Here is a 10,856-nt window from a genome sequence, read left to right as displayed (position 1 = left end):
CATCTGGCAGTCCGACGGACAAATCTGGGTTTGGCAGATGCAAGGAGAACGCTACCTGCCCGAATGCATAGTGCCAATTATAAAGTTTGGTGGAGGAGGAATAATGGTCTGGCGCTGTTTTGCATGGTTCGGGCTAGGCCCTTTAGTTCCAGTGAAGGGAAATCTTAACGCTACAGCATACAATGACATTTTAGACTATTCTGTGCTTCCAACTTTGTGGCAACAGTTTGGGGAAGGCCCAAATACAGTAATTGCCATACCTCCTTGTCGTCGGAAGAAGACCGAGCAAGATTGACAACTACTACATCATGGTGGACAAGAGACTTGTTCCCTGACAAATCAAATCAAATCAAATTGTATTTGTCACATACGCGTGTTTAGCAGATGTTAGTGCGGGTGTAGCGAAATGCTTGTGCTTCTAGCTCCGACAGTGCAGTAATATCTAACAATTTCACAACATATACCCAATACACACAAAACTAGTAAGGAATGGGATTTAAGAATATATACATATGGACAAGCAATGACAGCAATGACAGAGCGGCATTGACTAAGATACAGTAGAATATTATAGAATAGAATGCAGTATATACATATGAGATGAGTAGTGCAAGATATGTAAACATTATTAAAGTGACCAGTGTTCCATTTCTTAAAGTGGCCAGTGATTTCAATAGGAAGCAGCAGCCTCTAATGTGCTAGTGATGGCTATTTAACAGTCTGATGGCCTTGAGATAGAAGCTGTTTTTCATTCTCTCGGTCCCAGCTTTGATGTTCCTGTACTGACCTTGCCTTCTGGATGATAGCGGGGTGAACAGGCAGTGGCTCGGGTGGTTGATGTCCTTGATGATCTTTTTGACCTTCCTGTGACATCGGGTGCTGTATGTGTCTTGGAGGGCGGGTAGTTTATAATAATAATAATAATATGCCATTTAGCAGACGCTTTTATCCAAAGCGACTTACAGTCATGCGTGCATACATATTTTTTTGTGTATGGGTGGTCCCGGGGATCGAACCCACTACCTTGGCGTTACAAGCGCCGTGCTCTACCAGCTGAGCTACAGAGGACCCCCGGTGATGCGTTCGGCAGACCGCACCACCCTCTGGAGAGCCCTGTGGTTGTGGGCGGTGCAGTTGCCGTACCAGGCGGTGATACAGCCCGACATGATGCTCTCAATTGTGCAACTGTAAAAGTTTGTAAGGGTTTTAGGTGCTAAGCCTAATTTCTTCAGCCTCCTGAGGTTGAAGAGGCTCTGTTGCGCCTTCTTCACCACACTGTCTGCGTGTGTGGACCATTTCAGTTTGTCGGTGATGTGTACGCCAAGGAACTTGAAGGCAACTAATGGTCTGTGAGCGTTTGATGAACCGTTCAAAGCCAACTTTGTCTTTAACCTGATGTATGATGATGCTCTTGTCAACTTCTACGCATTTCTGCAGACAACCTTCTACAACATTGATGTAGGCTAAATAATAGAGGCCCCTAGCATGATAGAGTTGAGGACAAAACTTCTTAACTAGAAAAATGTATGTTACGGTGCTTTTGTTGTCAAGCGTTGCACAGAAACAGCCAGTCATTGATATCTCATTTGAGAATTGAGCATAGATTCTATCCCTCCACCAAGTTTAGATTGGTCTGTGGTCAAGATCGTTGTAGAAGGCAGTTTTCAACATACTCAGGTTTAGAAAACATTTGAATAGTATTCATTGGTCAAATAGTTGATGCATTGAGCTTAGAAGGGCCCTCTCATGTTGCTGATTCTCCAGTCCAGTCAGAAGCTCCACAAATGGGTGGCGACATTGGTGTCCCACATGATAACACTCAAAGTGATTGTTTTGAGAAGAATGGTCAGAGTCTTGCTAAAGATATGTGTGCCTCCATCATTGCCAAGTTGCAAGCTAGTGGTGTTGCAAATAGTGTTGTGTGTCACGATCGTCGAAGGAGGAGGACCAAGGCGCAGCGTGATACTCGTACATCTTACTTTATTAAGTGTACAAACGACAAACAAAACAACAAACGATACGTGACGTCCAACGGTACTAACACAAACCAAAAGGAACAAGATCCCACAAACACTGTGGGAAAACTGGCTGCTTAAGTCTGGTTCCCAATCAGAGACAACAAGCAACAGCTGATACTCGTTGCCTCTGATTGAGAACCACACTGGCCAACATAGAAACACAATACTAGAAATACGACATAGAACAAAAACACAACACCCTGGCTCAACATATTAGAGTCCCCAGAGCCAGGGTGTGACATTGTGCCAAAAGTAGTGTGTGATTTAGAAGGGTTTACTACTGGGCTGCAGTCCCAGATTAAACAAGATGTTCTGTCAGTTATGCCTATGGATAACCCCTCTGCATCTGCTGTAATTGATAGTTTTGAGAACTTTGAAAACCCATTTGCCAGTTTTAACACAGAGAACAAAGTACTTCAACCAAAAATGGGGTGTTGTGGAGCCAGTAGAAGTAGTGTTGGGAGTTAGATATGATAGCAGGCAAAATTAAAAAACAGACATGTATGATCAAGACCCAGTGAAAGACACTTTTGTATATATTTCTATACTGGAAACATTGACATTAATGTGTCGCTATTCTGAAATGTGTAAGTTATTGGAAAATGCATCTAGGTATACATCTGTGGAAGACACTTATGAAGACTTTTGTGTTGGAAGTTACTTGAAGACTCATCCCTTGTTCTCAAAACATAGAAATGCTTTACAGATCCAATTGTACTATGATGACTTTGAAACTGCCAACCCGCTTAGATCCAAGCATGGTGTTTACAAGATAGGTGCCATTTATTTTGTCCTCAGGAATCTGCCACCCAAGTTTAACTCTGCTGTGATGAATATTCATTTAGTGTCATTATTTCATTATCAAGATCTAAAGAAATATGTTATAAAGCACTTGGTTAATGATGTAAATAAACTGGAGAGTGATGATGTAAATGTGACTTTTTTAACTGATAGAGTTTATGGCACTATCTACCAAATAACTGGAGACAATTTGAGTATGCATGCAGTCCTTGGTTTCACAGAGTCCTTCAGTGGTCAATACTTTTGCCGGTTCTGTTTGATAGAAAAGTCTAATGCTCAGACGGTTTACAGTGAGGATGACCCTAATATTGTCTTGCGTGGTAAAGATCAATTTGAAATGTATTTGAATCAGTTGCAATCAGACCCACAGCTCCCATCTGTGTACGGTGTAAAGAAATATTCTAAACTAAACAGTTTGCAGCACTTCCATGTTTGTAGTAATTTTTCTGTGGACATAATGCATGACATTCTTGAAGGGGTGGCTCAGTTTGAGTTTAAATTGTTATTTGAATACAGTGCCTTGTAAAAGTATTCATCCCCCTTGGCGTTTTTTCTATTCTGTTGCATTACAACCTGTAATTTAAATTGATTTCTATTTGTATTTCATGTAATTGACATACACAAATTAGTCCAAATTGGTGAAGTGAAATGAAAAAAATAACTTGTTTCAAAAAATTCTAAAAAATAAATAACGGAAAAGTGGTGCGTGCATATGTATTCACCCCCTTTGCTATGAAGTCTCTAAATAAGATCTGGTGCAACCAATTACCTTCAGAAGTCACATAATTAGTTAAATAAAGTCCATCTGTGAGCAATCTAAGTGTCAAATGATCTGTCACATGATCTAAGTATATATACACCTGTTCTGAAAGGCCCCAGAGTCTGCAACACCACTAAGCAATGGACCCCAACAAGCAAGTGGCACCATGAAGACCAAGGAGCTCTCCAAACAGGTCAGAGAACTTGTGGAGAAGTACAGATCAGGGTTGGGTTCTAAAAAAATATCTGAAACTTTGAACATCCCACTGAGCACCATTAAATCCATAATTAAAAAATTGAAAAAATATGACACCACAACAAACCTGCCAAGAGAGGGCCGCCCACCAAAAATCACTGTCCAGGCAAGGAGGGCATTAATCAGAGAGGCAACAAAGAGCCCAACAATACCCTGAAGGAGCTGCAAAGCTCCACAGCGGAGATTGGAGTATCTGTCCATAGGACCACTTTAAGTCCTACACTCCACAGAGCTGAGCTTTACAGAAGAGTGGTCAGAAAAAAGCCATTGCTTAAAGAAAAACATAAGCAAACACGTTTGGTGTTCGCCAGAAGGCATGTGGGAGACTCTCCGAACATATGGAAGAAGGTACTCTGGTCAGATGAGACAAAATTTGAGCTTTTTGGCCATCAAGTAAAAAGCTATGTCTGGCGCAAACCCAACACCTCTCATCACCCTGAGAACACCATCCCCACAGTGAACAGTGAAGCATGGTGGTGGCAGCATCATGCTGTGGGGATGTTTTTCATCGGCAGGGACTGGGAAACTGGTCAGAATTGAAGGAATGATGGATGGCGCTAAATACAGGGAAATTCTTGAAGGAAAACTGTTTCAGTCTTCCAGAGATTTGAGACTGGGACAGAGGTTCACCTTCCAGCAGGACAATGACCCTAAGCATACTGCTAAAGCAGCACTCGCGTGGTTTAAGGGGAAACATTTAAATGTCTTGGAATGGCCTAGTCAAAGCCCAGACCTCAATCCAATTGAGAATCTGTGGTATGACTTAAAGATTGCTGTACACCAGCGGAACCCATCCAACTTGAAGGAGCAGTTTTGCCTTGAAGAATGGGCAAAAATCCCAGTGGCTAAGTGTGCCAAGCTTATAGAGAGATACCCCAAGAGACTTGCAGCTGTAATTGCTGCAAAATGTGGCTCTACAAAGTATTGACTTTGGGGGGGGGTCAATAGTTATGCACGCTTTTTTTTGTCTTATTTATTGTTTGTTTCACAAAAATAACTATTTTGCTTCTTCAAAGTGGTAGGAATGTTGTGTACATCAAATTATACAAACCCCCAAAAATCTATTTTAATTCCAGGTTGTAAGGCAACAAAATAGGAAAAATGCCAAGGGGGGTGAATACTTTCGTAAGCCACTGTATGCCTCAGAAAATGTTATTTCGAAACGTGCGCTTCTCTAGAATCTACTCATTTGACTATGGGTACTTGGAGCGCAAAAACCGTCCAACTAAAGTCAACCTAGAGAACAGTGGAAATAGCATAGCACTTATTTCTATTCAAACTCTGTCTTGTGAGAAACATTCCCTTGATTTTGGGTGATGTTGTTCCACCAGGAAATGAGAACTGGAATTTGCTGCTCATCTTACTGCAAATAATCAACATTGTTTTTTCCCATTTTCTTAGCCAGAGCATGACTGTGTATCTAAAGCATTTGATAATTGAACATCACACACTTTTCAAACCGTTGTATCCACATAAAAACGTAATACCCGAACATCACTTTATGATACATTACCCAGCATGCATAAGACAAATCGGTCCTTTATTACATATGTGGAGCATGAGGTTTGAGGCAAAGCGCAAACTCTTTAATAACACCCTAAAAAACTTCAAGAACATTACTCAGTCCCTTGCCAAAAAACACACATTTGCTATAGGCCATCACTGAGAGACATCACCATTGAAACATATTGAGTATGGACCGATGAAACCATTTTCCCTGAATGATTTTAATGGTGGTGAGGAGTTGGCAGGGTCACTTCAGGTCACTATGCAGAAAGCCATTTACTCTACCAGCTTGGTTAAGATGGATGGCACAGAGTACAGAGAGGGACTGTTAGTTTGCAGTAAGATGTAGCATGAAATGCCAGTCTTTTGTCAAATAACTAAGATCATTGTGGTTGACAATATTGTATACCTATTGCTGGACAAGTTGCATACTGATAATTTCAGTGAACATTACCATGCATTCACAGTGTTTGATGGTGTTGATGACAAAGTTGTTGTCAAAGTTGATGATGTGAAATGTAATATGCCTTTTGTCCTTCAAAGTGCTTATGGTGCTGATGAGAGCCTTTATGTTGTTCCTTTGTTTGACATGATTGAGTAATAGTCAGATTATTGGCAACTTTGTCAAGAAAATGGCATACCTAGACTTAGGAGGACTTCCACTTGTGTTAAATAGCAACTCTGCAAATACTCTTGTTCTCGTATAGTACAAGTACAGAGGCGCCTGTGATGCACTGATTTCATTTGAATGTGCCTGTGATGCACTGATTTCATTTGAATGTGCCTGTGATGCACTGATTTCATTTGAATGTGCCTGTGATGCACCTTTTTCATTTGAATGTGCCTGTGATGCACCTTTTTCATTTGAATGTGCCTGTGATGCACTGTTTTCACTGACGCACCCTCTCTTTGTGGCCTAAATAAATGAAACAAAGCAGAGTCACTACTCTTACATTTACATTTACATTTACGTAATTTAGCAGACGCTCTTATCCAGAGTGACTTACTCTTGTAACGAATCCTTTATTGCTCCGGTTTAATTCACCTATAACTTGCAGGCTTGATTTATGAGTGGGAGAGAACCAGACAAAAAATGGTTATTTCCTAGTGTGAATATTTAGCACTTCCTGGTGTCAATTCAGCTACACGATGCATTCTCTAGAGTTGATCCTCAACACTGAGGGTGTTGAAAAAACACTCCCATGGGTCATTTGAACATCACCTGAAGTGTTATATCTTAACATTCAGTGTTTCAATATTAACACTACAAAAAGTGTTAAATTAACACTGATGAGAGTGGACCTATATAAACACTGGAAGAATGTTAAAAGTAACATGCCTGGTGTTAAATTAACAATTTCAAATTTGCTGTGTAAGCTATAAGTATGTTCTTTATATTAATATACTTTAGCTCCAACCATTTCTCAATGTGTTCCACCTGATAATATTCTTTATCTTACATAAAAGTAGTAATTCTCTTTAGTTATCTTTTTCCAATGTAATTTTGTATCATAATTGTGACATTATGCACTATATGAAAAGCTGCAAAGAATAATGATTTCGGATCAGTAGCTAGGTTTCCATCCAATTGGCAACAGATATTCATGTGAATATTATAAAATCCGTTAAAAAATAATATCCGCATTTTCACAACTTCTCCTGTTTCTCAAATTGACTTGTTGCAGTTAAAAGGCTGTTCGTGACAAAGTAGTGCACACAAAATACCTTTTGCGGTGAAATTCCCATGTACCTAATAAAAAATACAAGTTCAGTGGGTTTCCATAGCATTTTCAACTCTACTGATGGTTTTCTCACCCCAACAAAAATGCGTTATAGCGTGTGCACACTCTGGTATTGGCACGTGCGCTGTAGCCAACAGCTAGAGCGTACATTTACCTCTTTAGCAGACGCTCTTATCCAGAGCGATTTACAGTTAATGAGTGCATACATTTTTCATACTGGCCCCCCGTGGGAAACGAACCCACAACCCTGGCGTTGTAAGCAATGCTCTACCAACTGAGCTACAGGAGGCCTTATACAGCCTACATGGAACATGATGAGATTATTAGCCTATTATTGACAAAAAAGCGAGATTATTTTTACTTGGCAGCCAAGCATCGATTATCATGTCACCAGAATAAGACCCTCGATATTTAGTGGAAAGGAGCATCGAGCTCATCACCTTGCACTTTCACAACCCTGTGCAGTTCATCATCATTTCTTTAATCTGTAACCTAATAAACTGCATGCTTTCCCGATGAGTCGTAGTGGGGAGGACTACACAACATGTCATCGCGTGACTCGAAGTTTACTTCCATATGATGGTTATTATATCAATATTTGCGCATAATTGCGTTTCCACCGACTTTTTTGCATAATTCATTTTACTGACACAAAAAGATCATACCTCGTCTAGTGCATTTTGTTTTGACGACATTTGGAAAGTTTACCGGAAAAATGTGATGTTCTGTTTCCATCAGGCCTGTCATGACATTTTTTTATCCGAAATGTACTTTACTCTCATGAAATGTTGGATGGAAACCTGGTTATATGGACAGCATATTCCCCTATTACCTCTCCACACCCACCAAACGGGAGAAAACGTACCTCAAAGGAAAACTGTTGAAGAACGGTGCCCACCGTTTTGAGGAAACGTGTCGTTCAGTAGCGCTACAAACGGTCATGCAAATTAGCAAACGTAAAAAACGAAATGAATGCACCCCAGGTATGTTTGACAAGAGCTGATAATCAGAGAAGGGGACTGGCTGTAGCTAAATGGCGGGAAACAACGCAATGGCGTCTCCTTTCTCTGATTATCAGCTGTTGTCAAACACACCTGGGTCTAAATGTATTTAGTTTCACATACTATAAAACGTATTTTCGCATACCCGAAAAGCCTACTAACTATTTAGGACGCAAGCACGGGTATTCGGACAAGGGCAGTGAGTGTGTCAGAATCTTAGCGGCGCTCCGTGGCGAGATAGCTGTTTGTTTGACCTGGAGTTTTTGTCTCTGAGCTGGTTGAGTTCTCAGGGTCTATCTGTGGGTGACAGACAGGATGATCCTTCTACTCCTCTCCCTGCTCCTGACTTGGACTCCAGTGATCGGGGCACAGCCGGACATCCATATGCCCTTCATGGAGCACCTTGACGTGGACAACAATGTCATCCTGAAGTGGGGGTTCAGCGAGGTCCAGGGCACCATCACGTTCCAGCTGACCTTCAAGACCACTGGCTGGGTGGGATTCGGGTTCAGCCCAAATGGAGACATGGCTGGAGCAGATATCGTTATTGGAGGGGTCGGACCAAAAGCCAACTACTTCAAGGTATCTAAACCATTAACCTGTAATCGTTACAATTAGACAAGTATCAGTGGTAATGTAGTAGTTTCTTGTAGAAGTAGCCCTATATATGACCCTGCGTCCTAGCATTTAGGTAGAGGCAGTTATGTTGTAGGTCTTAGGAATAGGCTACTGTGACAGTGTAGTGGTTTTCAACACCTCAAACATTTGGCAAACTACATGTGAATGTGTTGCACCTGGTCAAGTTTTAGAGAAGAGCTGAACTCTATATAACATTTTTAAGTATAACTAGAAAAGGTTTTATGGTTGTGGTCAGTATACAAGCACACTATTCCAGATCGGTTTGCACGTTAGTTTAAATGGGGTTTCTAGCTGAAACAGTTGACGACTAGTAAGAAGGCTGCTTTTATGTAGGCTGCTCAATTATGATATTTTTTCACTAATCGGTCATTTGACTGATCAGATAAGATCTGGGAAAATCTGATTGGAAAATATTTTTAAATTGGGCTTCCTTTGTAAAGAAAGCTGTAGTGACCAGAATTCCCCACATCCATGTCCCTGGCACGCACTGGGAGTCATGCAAATATGGTTGTAGTGTGACCAGTATTAGTGTCAGTTTCTTCAAGCAACCTGACCAGTGGCAGTCTGGACTTTCTGGTGTTGATAGCTTATGGTTCTGGTGCTACAGGTGGTGGCAGCAGCATAATAGTGATAATGAACAGTTTCTAAAGTTGTGCTTTCACCAAGCACACCTAATAAAACAAGTCTAGTAGGCTCTAGAAATACTCCAGATAACATCAGTATTTTTGTTGTATTTCCTTCAGGATTATCATGCCACAAGCAACGGATTTCCCTTGGTGGATGAGAAACAGGACTACACCCTCCTGTCCCTGACCGAGGCAGACGGTCAAACCACCATGACCTTCTGGAGGGCCATCCAGTCATGTGACAAGGATGACTTCCGCATTACCGTGAGTTAAGTTGGTGAAACCCTGAGCTAGACCATCTGTCATTTATATCCACTTACTAGTTATTTTATTGAGTAGTTCACCACAAACTGCATAAACATGGAGGCTTTTGTAACCCTACGTGGTTCTCGGAGATGAACAAACGTAGCATTTAAAAAGGCATTATTAAAGACTATGGAGTCATAACGTCAATGACAACATTATGTTGGATATGGTTCCCCAACTGGTGGCCCGCAGGGTGAATTTGGACCGCGGCTGGTTTTATTTGGCCTCCGACGTTATCAGAGGGAACAATTTTCATTGTTGGACATAAGACTGTAAACACTGGGAAATCCGCTGCAAGTGACTTTAATTTAAGAAATCTGTTCAAGTATTCCCACGGCGTAGACTCATGTGATCGTATACAAATGTAAGCAAGGTTTGAAACGGCCGCCGATCATCCGCTCAAGAGAGAAATCGGCCCTTGAATCTTGTTGATGGCTGATATAGGCCCTACTTAGTGCCTACTAGGACTTTTCTAAACGCAGTCCTTAACCTGTTTTTTTTTTTTCTTCTGTTCTCTTGTATGTTTTGTTCGATCCCCATCATAGGACGGTCCATTGAAGCTGATCTATGCCTACGGGAAAACGGATGACATCGGCTACCATGGCAAAAGTAGGGGGACCAAGGAGGTGAACCTCCTCAACATGCCTAGCTTCAGCATCTCTGGCACCAGTCCCCCACGCGCAATAGAAAAGTGTCAATAATCTGTATTCATGATATATGAAAATGTCAATAAATTTAAGGAATAATTCACTCAACTACTCCTTCCTATGCGTAAAATGTTATGTCTTACCATGTTTGAACGCTTGGTGATGAAATGTTTCATCTTGGACTGGAAGCAAAATGTGAAAATCCAATGACTTTACTCTGAACAGAAATATGTAACAATTTCAAAGATTTTGCTGAGTTGTAAGGAAATCAGTCAATTGAAATAAATTAATCAGGCCCTAATCTTTGGATTTCACATGACTGGGAATACAGATGTGCATCTGTTGGTCAGATACCTTAAGATGGGGGTGTGGTGCAGGGGAAAAAGTCAGCATCTGGTGGGACAGCCATTTCCGTCATTAAGTGTGACACACACGTATAGTTGCTCAGGCTGATTGTGGAACGTTTTTTTCCGCTCGTCAACGGCTGTGCGACGTTCCTGGATATTGGCAGGAAATGGAACATTGTTGTACACCGATCCAGAGCTTCCCAAACAT

The 10,856-nt window shown here is 41.2% G+C and overlaps 1 protein-coding gene across 1 annotated transcript; it reads left to right on the top strand.

Moving 5' to 3' along the window:
- Positions 1 to 8,107: 8,107 nt before the first annotated feature.
- On the top strand, positions 8,108 to 10,409 carry LOC311144857 (DBH-like monooxygenase protein 2 homolog). The gene is made up of 3 exons (XM_084181012.1): positions 8,108 to 8,665; positions 9,466 to 9,612; positions 10,200 to 10,409. Exons 1-3 carry the CDS (start codon positions 8,399 to 8,401, stop codon positions 10,353 to 10,355), a joined length of 570 nt encoding a protein of 189 aa, XP_084037138.1. The 5' UTR covers positions 8,108 to 8,398; the 3' UTR covers positions 10,356 to 10,409.
- Positions 10,410 to 10,856: the final 447 nt, after the last annotated feature.

The sequence above is a fragment of the Coregonus lavaretus genome, assembly GCF_964263955.1.
Source record: "Coregonus lavaretus genome assembly, chromosome: 17".
In the NCBI taxonomy this organism is placed as follows: domain Eukaryota; kingdom Metazoa; phylum Chordata; class Actinopteri; order Salmoniformes; family Salmonidae; genus Coregonus; species Coregonus lavaretus.
This window is presented reverse-complemented; position numbering and strand designations above follow the sequence as displayed.

Coding starts and splice junctions, on each gene's coding strand:
- LOC311144857 (XM_084181012.1), top strand. CDS start 8,399: ATGATCCTTCTACTCCTCTCCCTGCTCCTGACTTGGACTCCAGTGATC. Junction 8,666..9,465: donor CAAAAGCCAACTACTTCAAG/GTATCTAAACCA, acceptor TATTTCCTTCAG/GATTATCATGCCACAAGCAA. Junction 9,613..10,199: donor AGGATGACTTCCGCATTACC/GTGAGTTAAGTT, acceptor TCCCCATCATAG/GACGGTCCATTGAAGCTGAT.